The sequence below is a fragment of the Copadichromis virginalis genome, linkage group LG13, assembly GCF_057382275.1.
Source record: "Copadichromis virginalis isolate Kocher_CV1m ecotype Utaka linkage group LG13, C_Virginalis_male_GT1.1, whole genome shotgun sequence".
NCBI lineage: Eukaryota > Metazoa > Chordata > Actinopteri > Cichliformes > Cichlidae > Copadichromis > Copadichromis virginalis.
This window is the reverse complement of record NC_140630.1, coordinates 29,021,550-29,038,864: the sequence shown is the minus strand read 5'-3', so window position 1 is coordinate 29,038,864 and position 17,315 is coordinate 29,021,550. Positions and strand designations below refer to the sequence as shown.

Below are 17,315 nucleotides of genomic sequence, written 5' to 3'. Positions count from 1 at the left end.
GTCTGTGTTTACAGGAGAAATGATAGCGATTCTATTAGCAGTACAGTGGGTGGAAGATTTGAGGCCTTTGAAACCAATTATTTGTTCAGATTCAAGTGCAGCCTTGGTCAGTCTACAGAATGGTCATTTGAAAGGTAGGTCAGATATTTTAATAGATGTTCAGCAAACTCTTTTCAGGATACATATGATGGTCTGTCAGTAGTGTTTGTATGGGTCCCGGCTCACTAAGGGGGAATGAAGCGGCGGATAGGTTAGCAAAGGAAGCCGCTAATCATAAGATGGTTGATCTGGCGGTGAATTTTGGTCAGGAGGAAGTATTATTAAGCTAGAAATGAGGGGTAGATCAGAATCAGAATCAGAATGGGGTTTATTGCCAAATGTTGAGCAGGTTTACAACATTTGGAAATTGCTGCGGTGCTTCAGTGCAAACATGCTGTCATAAATAGCACTTAAATAGACATGGAAAAAAATAAAAGTAGGGATAAGAATTAAGAGTGCTACGTTGAAAGATATATACATGAGTGCAGGTGGTGATCAGTGCCAAACATAGAATGATGCAGTGACACAGCGTAGGGTCATGTGTTAGTGGCGGGGACAGTCATATGGTTATTGTTCATGTGTCCAACAGCAGAGGGGAAGAAACTGTTCTTATGGCGAGAGGTTCTGGTACAAATGGACCGGAGCCTCCTGCCTGAGGGGAGCAGGTCAAACAGACTGTGTCCAGGGTGAGAAGGGTCAGCTGAGATCCGAGCTGCACGCCGCAATGTCCTGGAGGTGTGCAGGTCCTGCAGAGATGGGAGTCTGCAGCCAATCACCTTCTCAGCAGAGCGCACAACACGCTGCAGTCTCTGTTTGTCCCTGATAGTGGCTCCAGCGTACCACACGGTGATGGAGGAGGTGAGGATGGACTCAATGATTGCAGTGTAGAACTGCATCATCGTCCGTGTTGGCAGGTTGAATTTCTTCAGCTGCCTCAGGAAGTACATCCTCTGCTGGGCTTTCTTGATGACGGAGGTGATGGTGGGCTCCCACTTCAGGTCCTGGGTGATGGTGGTACCCAGGAAGTGGAATGAGTCCACAGAGGTGATGGGGGTGTCAGTCAGGATGATGGGGGGGAGTGGGGCTGTGTGCTTCCTGAAGTCCACAATAATCTCCACTGTCTTCTGGGCATTCAGCACCAGGTTGTTGTGGCTGCACCAGGACACCAGACGTTCAACCTCCCTCCTGTAGGCAGACTCGTCCCCGTCCGAGATGAGTCCAATAACGGTGGTGTCATCTGCAAACTTGATTAGCTTGACAGACTGGTGGGTGGAGGTGCAGCAGTTGGTGTACAGGGAGAAGAGCAGAGGAGAAAGAACACAGCCCTGAGGGGAGCCGGTGCTGATGGTCCGGGAGTCCGAGACATTCTTTCCCAGCCACTGTTCTGCCAGTAGATGGCAGAAACAGTGGGACGAAGACAGGAGGGGAAGGTGGTTATATAAAATTCAAAGGGGGGTGGGAGTGAGGACAGCCACAAGAAGGAGTAGGCGAGAGGAGGTGGTGGTGTCAAGACTGAGATCTGGACATACGGGTTTGAATTCTACACCATTCTTGATAGGGAAACATGCCTCAGGGAAATGTGATTATTGTGGAGAGGATGGAACTTTGGAGCATGTTATTTTGCAATGTCGGAAGTATAAGGAGAGGAGACGAGTGGCCTAAAATCTCAGTAGCATTGCTATGAAACTTGATCTTGTTGGGTTATTACAGGAGTCGGGGGATAAATGTTATCAGGCCTTGTTTCAGTTTTTGAGAGAAGGAAGGTTGTTTGGGAGGATATGAAGGGTTTTTTTTTTTGTTTGTTTTTTGAGCGTGATTCCTGTCCACACTCCATACCAGTGGTGGCGGTAATGCACCATGCAGTTGTTTGCCAACCGCCAATAATACGTACAAGAAGAAGAAGACTTGTTGTTGGATTGTTGTGCTAACCTGTGTCAGTGTAACCCAGCTCACCTAGTGATAGTGATGGCCAAATGAAGCTTTCCGAAGCACTGAAGCTTGTATTGAAAAACGGTTCATTACTCGAAGCTTTTCAACACAGTCCTCTCCGGTGACATCTGGTGGTGAAATTTTTGAAGAGCAGCTTGAATCTGCAAAATAAAACGGACTGCTCAATTATCACTGCTCACTCAAGAGTGGAGTTCTCTCTGATATTGGGCCACCGTTCCGTTGCTTTGAACATGTAATTGGTTTTGTTTTCTCGATTGGGGGGCTGAAAAAAAATGTAATGCGTATTTGCGTAATAGATTTTGATCAATAAACTTTCCCTATTTAAACATGCACTATGGTGTGGCCTTTCTTTGCTCATAACTCCTTGATGTTGGTAAATACAATAAGTGAGCAATATATATAATATACATATGAGAATGCACAGCACATTATGGAGTATGCCCCTGCTGTGAAGTCCTGCCTCTATCTACTTGTCGTTTAATCACTGGACAGCTGGACAGGTTCATACAAAATATTAGATGAGGCCAATTGTCCTATACATATTTTTGACCTAGGGGTGGGATTGATTGTGAACTGGAAAGGGAAAATGCTTAGGAAGCTGAGTACGGCTGCATCGTCACTGATTTGTAGAATCATTTTTGATTCGATACAGGATCCGATTCAATTTGATTGGAATCTGGAAAGTTTTGCCTCAGTCAGAAATATTACAAGTCTGATCATTTAACAGTATATATCCATAATTTCGTATCTATTAAAAGAAAGCTGACACATGTGAGACTTAATTAGAGATGTAAACAGAGAGTTATGAAACCTGCAGCTGCAGAAGCCAGCGGGAAAAAAGAGGCAAACACAGCGCGGACCCGACGACGCACCAAAATCTGACTCTGACGCGTCGGGTCCGCGCTCTGTGTTCACGTTTGTATGCAGAATCCGTAAACCTGCTCCCAGTTACTGTTTTAGCTGCATGGTGTTTGACGACATGTTGTGAGGTTTAACCTGAGATGCTGGCGTTTCAGGCATAATAACGTTAATTTACAAATCGACACGGGATTTTAATGAATCAATATCACTTTATTCAATTTAGCATGGATTGTAATCAGAAAGGCGATAATCAAAACCCACCCCTAATCAAGAACTTGCAAAGTAAAAACATGATCTATGTAAGGTAGCCCTTTTGTTATTTACATTTAAAAAGAGGATTAGTGTTACTGTGCGCTGGCTGAGTCTGTTTCTTTTCTTAGAAATAGTTTCTCCTGCCCTGGAGAAAATCCACTTGCATGGAACAGAAGAGGCTGTGGAGTGCAGGAACCACACTGCAAGCTGGTAGATATGCAGGTATTCCTGGGTCCTGCAGACTATCACCTAAAAACAATAAACAAAATGATTTTCTAAACTGTAGCAATGTAATGTACGTATAGTGTCAAATACATTGTTGTAGTCTTCATTAGCTTTAATTCACATGGAAGTGTTCCTAAAGTCATATGCTGTAATGATATTTCCATTATGAAAACATGATTTTGGACATTTCAAGTTTTTCACTTCGGCAGATAAAATGAATTGAGCAAAATCAACTCAAAATATTCCCACACGCCAGAACGTCCTCTCTTCCTCGCTGGCTCCATATCTGTCAGTGGAATGATCACCTCTTCGCTCTCTGTCACCATCAACACACTCCACGAATCCCGTGGATGATTCACTTCCTTATATCCGTTTGAATCAGGTACCGAAGCAGTTACGTGCGTAATGAAGCTTCGGACGTCACTGGTCACGTGACTTTTGCCAAACGAAGCAAGCCTCGACACAGTGCTTCTGAACCAGTGTGTTGTTTTTTTCGACACACGCTCCGGAGCGTCAGCTTCAAGCGGGCCATCACTACCTAGTGATTTCTTCATGCGCTTTGCTAACGTTGACTTTCCCCTTGTGTATGGACTTCCCTGAACCGCTTCCCTTCTTTGTGAACCCTGAGTGGATAAGGGTCTAGCTTGGGCTGGAGTGGCTTTTGGATTATTGTGAGTCACTGGCAGTGTGAAAAGGAGTTTGGACCTTGCTCTGCACCCCCTGCCCTGCCCCAGAACAGCACTATATGGATATTCTCACCTGGTGTCACTTTTATAAATAAACCCCCTTTTGACTTTCATTCAGACTGAGTCATGAACCTTGACACTCACAAAGATTATGTTGTTAGTGACACAGATGTAACTAATAACATGAATGTGTGAGGCCCCAAACCTGTAGTTCAGGTATTTGTGGTCCAAATCTGGTCCAAATCGAAGCAGCCTCTGAATTTGGACACCCCCGCTGTTTCCGGGCCGGCCAATAATAACGGTGACATTTAACGTATTTTATCCTATAAATAAACACTGTAAAATATATTTATCCCCCCCCCCCCCAACAGCCCTTTTGAATGTCTCCCTAGTATGGCCACACCTCACTTTTTTGCCAAATGTATTGCAAACCACGTCTCAGCTGTTTGTGGAGGTAAAATACATCCACACAATTACGCTCAGCCATCGTTGTGAGTGCGCACGCCAAGGGGCGGCGAGACATTTATACAGACGTATTTCGCACATGACTATGAAAGGCGGAAGAGGAAGTAGTGCCTTTGAATGTAGACAATCCGAATGTTATAGTTTCCTTCCACTGTGTTCCTGTTAATGATAAACTACAAATTTACTCTAAATTACTAAAATGTCGATATTGTAATGTGAGAATCGATTTTAGAACATAAATGATTAGTATCGGAGGAATCGATATTTCAGGATCGATCCGCACATCACTAGTGAACGGTATAATATGGCCCAGCCCTACTTGGGGATCACTGATGGGGGAACAAAATGCACACCATAAGCAGGCTGGAGTGTCAAACAGAGGACATGAAACAGGAAGGAGCCCCTTTATCACTTCTAAACTTACATGCTGTGCAGTCTATGGGCTGTTTTGTACCAATACCAACCAGAAGAGTACATGAATATGGGGGTCCGTCGCAGATAGCCCACTTCATAGTGTAGAATAAAAAGGGGATGTTTTTTCCTCTTCTAGTTTCATCATTTTAATATGGCACTATTAGTTCATTAGAATCATATAACCAGCTTTGCATTAAATATATACTGAAGTTTTGATCTTACATTAGCCTTTGTACTACAGTGATTGTTATAACTCTAGTTTGATTTTTTACTTACAGGTACCAGAATAATAATATGATCTTTCATTGCAGATGTGACCATGATCAACTTATACATATTGCAGTTTGTTGCTTATTATAGAGTTGTGCTCAAGTTAATTAAGGGTTAAAAGCTACAGTCAGCGTGAATGTCTGACTGATCTATTGAGGGGAAAGGCTTCGAGCATAGAGGGCCGCACACGCTTACATACCACTGATATCATATTATTCTTTGTGGTCTTCTATTCAATTATGTTTTGCTAAGTTTAAAGTGGTAGTAATTAAATGACATTGATTAAAATATTAAATGCCTGAGTCAGTTTCCGGGCTTTTTTAGAGAATCAGTGAAAAGCATAAATCATCACTTTCATGTTTAATCATTAATGATTGAAATGAACTGAATAACGTTTAGAAGATTTGTTAATTTGTTTGTCTTTTGTTAAAAAGAGTGGTTTCAATAATTTCAGACACACCTTGCAATTGTGCTTATGATGAGTTGGCACTTGGTCTTTTGAAGGTCATAAGCTTCGTTCGGCGTGATGGTCCGGACTGATATATTGCAGGTTTTGACTTTGAGTGCAGAGGGCTAAATGCAAACATGCTTACACAGCACTTATACGATGTTATTCTTGGTGATCTTGTACTCAGTTATGTTTTTTGTTATGTTTTAAGTAGTGGTAGCTGACCAAGCATTATTCATTTAGTATTATACACTTGTTTTAGAGCAATACACACTGATCGTCTTAATCAATGTGGAAGTCCTTGTAGTTGCAATGTTGTGTCTCTGCAGGGGACGGATGGCTCCAGGAGATGGGGGGCAGTCAGCGTCTGCCCTCGGGAAGGAGACAATGTTATTTTTCTGTGTTAAATAAAACTGTCAACATTGATTGTATAACACCTGTCATTACGCATGAAGGGGTGTTCTAATACCCTGATTTTTACAAAACTATGGAGATGTGTTTTTTGTGATGAGATCTGAGGCTGTCTGCATACAGTTTCCATCTCCCACGTGTGTGACCATTAAAATCATCGTTTGACTTGACCCGGCCGGACCAGTGTTGTTATTGTGGTGTTTCTCTTGTCTCCATCCCCAATATTTTGAACCTTAACAATAGTGGCACATGTTGTTGGAACTAAAGAGAAAGAGGAAAAAAAAACACCACCACACTAGCAGGTTATTAACGGGAACTCAAATACGTAATAACATTACTGTACTGTGACTTCATGAAGCATAATTTTTTATTTTTAAAAGATGCAGTATTATATAAGGGTGAATCTTTTGGCTGTGAGTCCCAACACAGCGGAACAAACCTTCCCAACCCCCACTCGCCAACAAAACTAGCTACAGCTACAGCTGGTTCAACTCCGGCGGCTAATTACAATATTTGATCAAACAAAACAAGCAAAACTACATCTTATAGAAATATATATCTATGTCTTAAATTTAAATTTGTTGTTGTTGTTTTTCTGAAAATGTCCATTAAATCTAGGTCAAACTGAACTATGCATTTCTTTTCAGCAGAATAAAGTTTGTATCAAATTTAAAAATAATAATATTAATAACAATAATACATTTGATCTAAAAGCGCCTTTCAAAACACCCAAGGACACTGTACAAGAAAACAAACGTAAACCACTCGGAGTATAACTCAACTTAGAATATAATCTCACCCAGATGAAGTCTAAAACATAACATGACAGCTTGTCTTGACCATGTCTACATACTGCACTGAGTTCCTGCCATGTGATTGGCTGATTAGATATTTGCATTAACAAGCAGTTGATGCATGCACACTTCCTTTAAAAATAAGAGAGAGAATGTTTTTTTGTTGTTGTTGTTTTTTCCATCTGTCCCGTTTCGTTCTTTAGCCGTCAGAATTGTTGTCTGAAGGTCAACAAAGATACCCAACGGATTTACAAATGGATCATCACGGCTTTGCCATATTGGTCCATTTGATCGACCTTTTTGTTATTATTATTTATTTTATTTTATTTTTATTTTCAGTTGTTACAGACGGGACAGACATGGCTGGGGGATAAGAAAGGTAAAAAAGAAAGATGAAGGAAAAGAAAAACAGAGGGGAAGAGGGACAGTGAGAAAAGACACTTAAAAAAATCTCCCGGATCAACTGTTGAGAGAAAAAAAAAGAGAAAACAAAAAAGAGAGCAGCATAATAAACCCAACACCATCACATTAATCTAGCTATGTGTAAAAAACAGTAAATACTAAATATTGAATGTTGTTGTGCAGCACGTAGGACCAACAGCGCACAATGTGCTTTGAGGTAGCAGCCAAGAAAGGTATGGTTTGTGTCTATGAACAGTGCACACCTGTGTGGATGAGCGCGCTTGTATTCAAAAGGTTTCTCCATGTAACGATCTGCTAGCCGGTGTGGGGGGCCATGGCCCCGTCCCCCAGGGCATGAAGCATGCATGGAGTACATCCAGGCCCCAGACATCCAGATGCCCCAGATTGTGAGAGCCCAAGGAGGACCACCAGAGGGGCATCCGTGCCACCCTTCTGGGAAGAGCAAAGGAGAGCCCCTGACGAAGGGTCACCAAGCAGCTACGGAGCAGAAGCCAGAGGGGGCTGCAGTGGCGTGCCCATGGGCTCTGCCGGCAGCCAGCTGTGCCAGAGTGAACCGAGCCGCAGGCCCAGAGGGCCCCCCAACCGAGTCATGGCGCCCGGGCCCATGTTTTACGGTGAGCCGGTACATACCTGAGCGCCCAGCCCTGGACACCAAGAACCACCAACACACCGACGCCTGAGGGCATCAGCCACTGGCAGGGAGTGTGGTGAGGGCAGAAAGGCCTCCATAATTTGGAGGGCCTGAGAGAGAATGGTTAATTTTATTTTCTAGTGGGAACACACATGAACACAAACCATAAACATACCCGAAATCACAGACTCACACATACCTTTGTACATTCATTTCATTACCTCAGCTACTTTTTGCACAACCCACTGTCATTGTTGCACGTTTCTATTGCACCGACTAGTGTATGCATCGTTCTGTTGCACAGTTTTTTTTTAAATTTTTGCATACTTGCACTTTATGCAGTCCTGTGCTGATTTACTGTTACATGTAGCACCATGGTCTCAGTGGTTGAAATGACAATAAAGCCACTTGAGCTTCTTTTTTAAGTTATATAAAAATAACTACTCATACTTAAAAACGTAGCCTCCTAGCTTACTTTAAGGAAGCTTGTAGGACAAGTTTGGAACTCTGTGTGAAGCCATACAGGCTATTTAATGCATCCAGTCTGGATGCCAATTAGCCAACAGCTAAATTTGGCTTTTTCAGCACCTGCCTGAACAAGCATGCAGCATAGATGCTGAGCTTGTAACTGTTGCTTGTTGCTGTGCAAAGTCTATCACTGCTACATGTAACCAGGGTAACCAATTGTGCAGTCAAAAGGGATCAGACACCTTAATCTTTATAACAAGCCATAAGATTGTCCCAGTTTTCTCACCAGTGGACAGAGCTAATAAACCTGCGCAGTATCTGTGGCTGTTTTATCATCCAAGGATTTATTACTATGTCATTCTGTGACGTGAACAGAATGGCTGAGAGATGGCGCCACCATGTGACTGGTGCTAGAACTGACTGGCACACATTTCAAAACACTGTCACTTTGTTGTGAACTGGGCTCTATTTCAGGAAGCCGGTTTAGTGGAAAAACTGAGTAAGTATACCCTGAGTTAACGAAAACTCTGGTTTTTCGGTTTCACAAAGCGAGTTCAGCTGAAGCCTGAGTGAGTCACTATGATGACACACTCCGTGAAGCTAACCTGCCCCCTAGCAGGTTTACTTCAACTAACCCTGACTTTCTCCGCCTCTTTGTCAGAAACCTGACTGCAGGAAGTGTCAGACATGGCGTGTCCCTTCCTTGAAGAGCCAGTAGATGTTGAAGCCCAAATTCTCCGCAGAGCTCTCCGCCGGGAGAGAGTGATTAGAGCGCGTTCGGACATTTTATCATTTCCTGATGATTTCCTGTGTGAACGTTACCGTTTTTCAGCACAATCTATAATTTATTTGAATAACATCTTCAGGCCTAATATTGCTCATGTGACACATCGCGGACATCCTCTCAGTTCTGTACATATTATTTGTATTGCACTTCGGTTTTTTGCAAACGGGAGCTTTCTGTATAATATTGGTGACGCTGAGCACGTTTCCAAGGCTACCGTCTGTCGGGCAGTCAGGAATGTTACAGTTGCACTGAAACGTCTCCTGTACTGGTTTGTGGTGTTCCCCGGTCATAGACCCACAAGATTTATCAAAGAGGGATTCCACAAAATTGCAGGTAGCAGGATGAACAAAACTTAATTCATGATGTGGTGATACTTGAACTACTACTTAAATTTTACATTTATTTTCACGGTTCCCAGGCGTGATTGGCTGTATAGATGGCACTCACATTCCAATCATTGCTCCTTCAGTAAATGAAGGAGACTATGTGAACAGGAAGTCTTTCCACAGCATTAATGTACAGGTACATAGTTCCCTGTAGCATTTCAAACTAACAAATTATGTCATTATAGTAATGGATGCTAATTTGTGTTCTCTGCACTGTGAAGATCATATGTGATGCTGCCAACATTATCACAAATGTGGAAGCCAACTGCTCAGCCTCTGTGAGTGGTGGTGGTGGAGGACCCCCACCTGTTTTTCAGGCCTCCGCTTTTTTTTCTGTTGGCTATAACGGGTCACATTTGAGCATACAGAGTAAGCAAATATGTACTTGTAATGTGCTCAGATAATTTCAATAAGTGCTTACAGAGGGGGAATTAATGTAGCCTCTAACTGCAATTGATTTACATGGGACAAACAGACCAAGCACTATGGCTCATAATACAATTACACCTTACCTGTTTGGACTATATTTTTATATTTCATTTTTACTTGCTGCCAGGAACGTTTGGGGCCTGTTGGGTTGCACCTGCGCTCAAATCACATCACAAAATAAAATGTATGAAATAAAAAATAAAATAAAATATAATAAAATAACGTGTTAAATGGGTGGAAATCCCTAGATCAATGTTTAAATTAACACTCACGCATCGACTCTGTCGGCTATGTTTTGCCATGCATGCTCCCTTTCTTTTGCAGCTGAGGCTGTGTTACTTTTGTCCCGCAAAATTTGCATGTTATCGCCCACCCCCGTGACATCACGCTCCAAAGCCCTATGCTTCCATCAGAATTTCGGCCTCAAGCGCTGTAAAATACATTGACCGCGCCTTCTTTCCCTCCGTCTCCATGGTGACTCGCTTAATCTGTGCTCCACTAATCAGGGCTTTATGTATCCTCGTGCGCGCGCTTAACTTGGGGTTAAAGCAACTCCGCGTTGATTGAACTAATTGTTATCAGCCTTTCTGAAACCGAATATTCCGAGTTGGACAGTTCGGGGTTACTCAACCCTGAGTATCGTTTTTCACTCTGAGTTTTCTAAACCGGCTTCCTGAAATAGGGCCCTGATCTTCGTGGCAAATTCAACCCAAATCAAGAAAATTCAATTAGATCTTTAAAAAAAAAAAATCCCACAAAGAGCCTTGTTACTGTCATCAGTGTACATTAGTAATACAAACCAGCTAAAGCTACAGTTAGAATATGTTAACATTATTAAATACCAGGAGGGGTGAGAAGCATGGCTCTAAAACCTTTTACAAAACCTGCTTTTAGCATGAATTAAATTCATAAACATGTTTTGGACATTCCTCAGAGATTTTGGCACACGTTGACATGAAAGCATCATTGGACAGAGATCTGCCGACTGTGGAGGAACCCAGGCGGTCTTCCCCTCTCTCCATCCTCCACTTTCCTGTCAGTCTTCACTGTGCCTATCAACATATAATAATTTTCTGAAGTAAAAACACTTATTTTGATCTTTTTTCCTTTTTTTGCAGCTGAAAAAATAAGATATAATATAGAAACATGTCAATAAAAAAACTATACATAAACTACATAAAGTTTTAACAAGACTAAGAGTGTTCATGGCAATGGACTTCTTATTTGTCATTTGCTAAAGCAGGTTGTTACGACCCATCTAGGGGCCAGGCAATAACATGAGTGAAGGACTCGCTCGCCCCACAAGACCGAAGCAGTGACAGGAAACAAATCAGTTTGTTAAAAGGTGATTTATTTACAAAGTGATAAAACAGATACAACAAAACAGGAGTGTCAACACGTCGGGGTGAGCTAAGGCCAAAATAATAAACAAAACGAATCTAAACTGATTCCCACACACCTAACCTTACCAAAACAAGTGCCAAAAACGAAGACAGACTCTGACCTCCTTAACTTACTCAAAACAGGAGAAAACAGGTGATCAAAAGAAACGGCAGCTCACTCCTACCCACTCCACTTCCTCAACTGTCACAATGTCACTGAAGCAGGGCCGTGCAGAGAGGTTTAAAGGGGCGGGTGCTCAAAGTTAAAAAGGGGCACATTGAACCAGGCTGAATAACAACAACACACATTCATCAAGAATCTAATATGGGAAGGGCAGGGCTGTGTTGATCTGAGACTGTAAACATTAAAAAGTCCATAGGAGAGATGGTAGCTGATTAAACAAGTGTCATGAGATAATAACAAAATGCAAAGATTGGTGACAGCGCTTGGAACCATAGGGCAACAAAAAACTGTGAGAAATAATTTAGGCTCTGCCTGTGAATCACTCTTTGCTTCTCTTCTTCCTTCCATCATTTCATATATCACTCTCCACTTGCTATGTGAGAACAAGTCTTCTCTCACCCCCGTTCTCTGCGGCCTGCTGGAGCGGGGGGGCTAGGAGGAGGAGTTGGCCGTCCGACTGCGGTCTGGAGTGTGGGACCTCCCTGCTGCTGCGGAGTCGGGGCGGTCTGCCTCCCCCCACCGCAGGGAAAAGGGTAACACCACCTGGGTCTGGGTGCAGTTCCCCCCTCCAGGGGCAAGGGTACCTAGACCCGGTTCGTAGAGTACGCTTGGGGAGTGTGATCGTGTGTACAGCGTCTCTTTATGTCTGTCTCCACGTTGGTTGAGTGGGGAGTAAGTGCATATGAGAGCATGAGGGTGGGAATGGATGTTTGTATCTGTGTGTGCCTGTATGTCTGTGTCTATATGTCAGGTTGGGTATCAGACGCCAGCTCTCTGGGGACATCTCAGGCCCTCCAAGGTTTGGAGGCCTATCTCCACCCACCACCACTTCCCCTGCCAGTGGCGGACTCCCTCAGGTGTCGGTGCGTTGGTGGTTCTTTGTGTCTGGGGGTGGGCGTCCAGGTACACACCGGCTCACTCCTTGGCGGCCGCTTATCGGGGCCTGGAGCCTGGGGCTCGCTCGGGCCACTTCGGAGGTGGGGTGCCCCCGGCTTCTCGGCCTGGGGCTCGGTCACTCAGGCACAGCTGGCTGCCGGCGGAGCTCACGGGCGCGTCAATGCAACCCCCCCCCTGGCTTCTGCTCCGCGGCTGCTGAGTGAGCTCTCATCTGGGACTCTCCTCAGCTCTTACTGGGACAGTGGCGCGGCTGCCCCTCTGTTGGTCTTCCTTGGTCTCTTGTGTTCTGGGGGCCTCTGGATGTCTGGAGTTTTGATCTCCTCCATACCTGCTTCATGCCCTGGAGGACGGGGCTGTGGCCCCCCCACACTCCCTAGCAGATCGTTACATGGAGAAACCTTTGGAATGCAAGCATGCTGATCCACACAGGTATGCACACAGGTGTACACACGGGTATTCACAGACGCGGACTACAGCTTTCTTGGCTGCTGCCTCAAAGCACATTGTGCGCTGTCTATCTTGCGTGCTGCACAATATCGTTTATTATTTAGTATCTACTGATATCTACTGCTAGCTAGTTTATAGTGATGGTGCTGTTTTTTTTATTATGTTGCTCTTTGTTGTTTGCTTTCTCTTCTGTTTTTTTTCTCCATACAGGTGACCCAGGTGTTTTGTTTCTTTTTTTTTCTTTCTTCCCCCCCTTCTCACCGTCTCTTCTCCCCTTTGGTTTTCTTTCTCTCCCTAAAAAAAAAAAAAAAAAAAAAAAAAAAAAAAAAAAGGAGAACAAGGCACAACTTGCTATAAACTATAATCTAATTGTCCACACCTAACAACTCTTGCACTTAATCTATAATAAAATGATGACAGAAAAATGTTATAGCCCTGCCTTTAGTAGCCTCACACAGCTCCTACTGTTTCCTCCTCAGGTCCTTACCAGGCATGTCTGGACAATGTTATATCATGAGTAATATATTTTTTTTTAAAATCCATCTAAATAAAACACACACATGCACACACAGTGACATTTTAGACCTTCTTCAGAATACTGTATATACTATGGGCATCATGGTGCTGATCCAGAATCCTTACATTATTATTTATTACTAGAGCTACAATAATAAAGCAATGAGGGGGAAGTAATAAATATGAAATAATGTATTTATGATGATTCCATTTGTTTCACTATCCACTCTGTGCAGGGGCAAAGCTTATTACATTTTTAAACTGTAGAGATACAATCATTTTACTGCTGTAAAATCCAAATTTTGTCTTATTTAAAATATAAATCTAATATAATCTGCTTCTTAATGTATGTTCTTTAAAATACAGCTTGTGTTTTTTAATATATTATAATAATTATTATGTGGACATGCATATTAGATCGTTTTTTAGTGAAATATAATCCCTCCAGAAAGGCAGGAAAAGCCCGGAAACTTACTTTAAAACTAAATATGTTCCCTAAAACGGTGACAGAGCTACAGACCCATGACAGCCTTACACAGGTAGCCAGCAGCTATGACCAGCACTACCTGTGCAGTTAATAAAAGGACAGGTAATGTTTGTTGCGCTGTTGCACACACAGCACGCTCGTTTGTTTCAGTTCGTCAGTTGCAACAAGACAACTTACCGACGTGTACGTAATAAGCTAATACTCCTGGGTGCTACACACTACAGTGTACGCTGTACACCTACTTACTGGTTTTGTCGCATCAGTCTGTGTCTCTGAGTTAACTTGTGTTTCTCCTACAGCTCCGGCGCGTGCTCTTTGTGAGCTCGTTCCCGGCTCGTAACCAGCGCGTTCTGCCGTCGAGGGCGATCATTGGTTAAATGTGATCATGTGACTGATGCAAGCCAGATCCTTTTATTTAGCAAAACTGTGATTAATAGTTAAATATTATTGTTGAGGGGCACAGACAGGACTCCGCACGCACACACATACACATAAAAAAAATAATAACTTTTTTAAAAAAAAGTTGCCTCAACAAAAGGGCACTTTGGGCACCCATCAGGAAAGGGGCGGGTGCTCAAGCCCCTCTAGCCCCCCCTCTGCACGTGCCTGCTCTACAAATACACTCGCCACAGCAATCACAGCAATCGCTACCACCACGATGACAGCAATGATCCTGCCTGTCAGGTACGCGTATGCGTCGACTCTTCACACTCTCTCTGCTTTACATTTGCTCCATCTCTCTTTGCTGAATTGGAGGAAAGAGCAGACACACCAAAAAAGTTTATATAATGACCCTTTTTTCTCAAAAGATAAATTTACAGACAGCAGGTCGTTTATCTCACCTGAGTTTTTTTGTACTTCCTCTGTCGCTTCTGGACAAAGAACTACAAACACAGAGAAGAAACTAAATTATGGCCTTTTGTTTTAACATTTGTTCTTTAAACGACACTTCTGACATGCAGATGCGCTCACCACAGCAATCACAGCCAGCAGGCCAGCAATCACAGCCAGCACCACCACCACGATGACGGCGATGATCCCGCCTGTCAGGTGCTTCATGGTCATGGTCGGGGGCTCCTCGTCCACATAGTACACGATGATCTTCTCCATCATCAGAGTCTGCCCATCCACAGAAGCAGTAAAGGTCCTCTGCTCAGTAAACAGTGGCAGCGCCTTCACCTGCAGAAAGTCACATGAAATGATGAAGTTAGCCAGTGGGTCCATTATACAAAACGTGCACACACACAAACACACAGGTTGTACATACGTCTTTCTCCATGTAGTAGGCCATTCTGGACAGGTCACTGATGCGCTCTCCTTTCTCCTTCTTCACATCAACCACAATCATGCGAGCGTCTGGGTCATACTGTAGAATGACAGGATGTTAGTTAGCATGGCAGTGGTGCTTTTTGCTTTGTTCTAAATTACAAGCAGTTTTTTGTTGGACTGTCACTCACCTGAACCTCCTTCACCAGGCTGGAGTCAAGTTTGTAACGGCTGTTAAGTTCATTTGCAATAGCACTGTTTTAAAAAAGACATTAGGATGGTGAGATCTGGAAATGTCAGCCTCAGCATGTTTCTTAACTTTTAATAAGGGCTGAAGTGGACTTACGCCTTCAAATTGTCTTTATTCACGTTGGTGGGCCCCTCCTTGTGTGTCAGCTGAAGACGGACCCAGCTGGAAGAGGGAAAAATAAAATAAAGAAATGTTGAATACTTGAACTATTCATCCTCACAGCAATCCTTCACTATAGTGAAATCACTTACTAGGTCTCCACCAGCTTCTCACACTGGAGGGTCTGGTCTCCCTTGTCAGTCCGACGGACTCCAGCGCTGTTGACGCACCAGCACACATCTGTGTTGTTGCACTGCTTGGCCTTGAATTTGCCGTCATTCTCACATTCAGGGTCATAGATGCCATCGTTGTCCACAATGGCGGTCTCATGTTGCTTTCTTCCAATACTGCGAGTGCCCAGGGCCTTTCTAGCTCTGTACATTTCAGCTTTCATCAAGAAGCACTTGGGGATCACTGAGGGGGGAACAAAGTGCACACCATGAGCAGGCTGGAGTGTCAAACAGAGGACATGAAACAGGAAGGAGCCCCTTTACCACTTCTAAACTTACATGCTGTGCAGTCTAAGGGCTGTTTTGTACCATTACCAATCAGAAGAGTACATAAACATGGGGGTCCGTCGCACATAGCCCACTTCATAGTGGCACATGTTGTTGGACCTAAAGAGGAAAAAACACCACCACACTAGCAGGTTATTAACAGGAACTCAAATACATAACCACATTACTATACTGTGACTGTACAGTATAGTTAGTATTATATAAGAATGAATAAGAATATAAGAATGAATCTTTTGGGTGCTAGTCCCAACACAGAGGAAGAAACCTTCCCCACCACCAACAAAACTAGCTAGTGTAACATTAAAAACAGCTTTTTGGTTCAACTCTGGTGGCCAATTACAATATTTGATCAAATGAAACAAGCAAAACTACATCTCATAGAAAGATAATTTATCTATGTCTTAAATAAAGGTGCTCTGAACTTTTAAAATGCGTTGGGGGGGGGGGGGGTTGTTCGTTTTTGTGAAAATTTCCATTAAATCTACTCAAACTGAGCTGTGGCTTCTTTTTAGAATCAAGTTTGTATCGAATTTAAACTACTTACAGCTCTGAGCTGAGGCTCCGACCGCGAGAGCGGCCAGAACAGCAAAAACCCACACTTTCATGATCAAAGGCGAAGAAAGAAGTCTTCGTTTGTCCGCTTCCTATGCGTCCGTCTCCTGCAGAGTCCGAACGAAGAATTCAGTCGAGGCTCCGGTGGGCGCAAGTTCGTTCAAACGAAAGTCTTCAGGAGAACGCAGCGCGGTGGTTCTACAGTATGAACGGAAGTGTACTTGATGACATCACAGCTTAGCTTAGTTTTTAATGCCATCCCCCCTTAATTTAACTGTGATTAATATTTGCAATGGAAAGTACAACTGGTATGAAAAACATAACACGAAGTAAAAGATTTCTTTAAGAAAAAAAAAGATCATTTATAACGTTTATAAGCACTTTTTCAAAAATTCCCTTTTACATATGATCTCTTTCGCTCTTTCTTCCAGTATGGAAGTTCTTCCAGGATGTAAATCAGTAGTGTTAACTGAAAGATAATTCTCTGTTTTTTATTGAGATGTGAATCTCACCCTGAAAATTTCAGTTGGTACTAAGGAGCCTAAACTGTGACAAGGTAACATCAAGGAAAAATACATGTTGAACCAGCAGCAGCTGTCTGAACCACTGATAAAAGGCAGAACAGATTCATGGTTGTTTACAAGGAAGTCTGACACTACAGCAGCAGAACTCAAGACTAATCAGACCAGAACATTTTAGTGATCTTATGTAAACTATAACCTCGGCTTTCTGTTCTTTGATACCAAGAAGATTTCCCTCACACCATTACACCACTACT

The 17,315-nt window shown here is 43.1% G+C and overlaps 1 protein-coding gene across 1 annotated transcript; it reads right to left on the bottom strand.

The window, feature by feature from the left end:
* Positions 1 to 14,558: 14,558 nt before the first annotated feature.
* On the bottom strand, positions 14,559 to 16,634 carry LOC146695915 (tumor-associated calcium signal transducer 2-like). Its single transcript, XM_085478391.1, has 9 exons — positions 16,530 to 16,634; positions 15,977 to 16,084; positions 15,620 to 15,881; positions 15,465 to 15,530; positions 15,310 to 15,373; positions 15,120 to 15,218; positions 14,828 to 15,031; positions 14,695 to 14,736; positions 14,559 to 14,597 (listed from the first exon to the last, which is right to left on the bottom strand). Exons 1-9 carry the CDS (start codon positions 16,588 to 16,590, stop codon positions 14,574 to 14,576), a joined length of 930 nt encoding a protein of 309 aa, XP_085334517.1. The 5' UTR covers positions 16,591 to 16,634; the 3' UTR covers positions 14,559 to 14,573.
* Positions 16,635 to 17,315: the final 681 nt, after the last annotated feature.

What these genes read in the sequence shown, in the direction of transcription:
- LOC146695915 (XM_085478391.1), bottom strand. Translation starts at nt 16,590, where the DNA reads ATGAAAGTGTGGGTTTTTGCTGTTCTGGCCGCTCTCGCGGTCGGAGCC. An exon ending in GAGAAGCTGGTGGAGACCTA is followed by an intron (nt 15,531 to 15,619) that starts GTAAGTGATTTC and finishes TCCCTCTTCCAG; the next exon opens with CTGGGTCCGTCTTCAGCTGA. An exon ending in GCCTGCTGGCTGTGATTGCT is followed by an intron (nt 14,737 to 14,827) that starts GTGGTGAGCGCA and finishes CTGTGTTTGTAG; the next exon opens with TTCTTTGTCCAGAAGCGACA.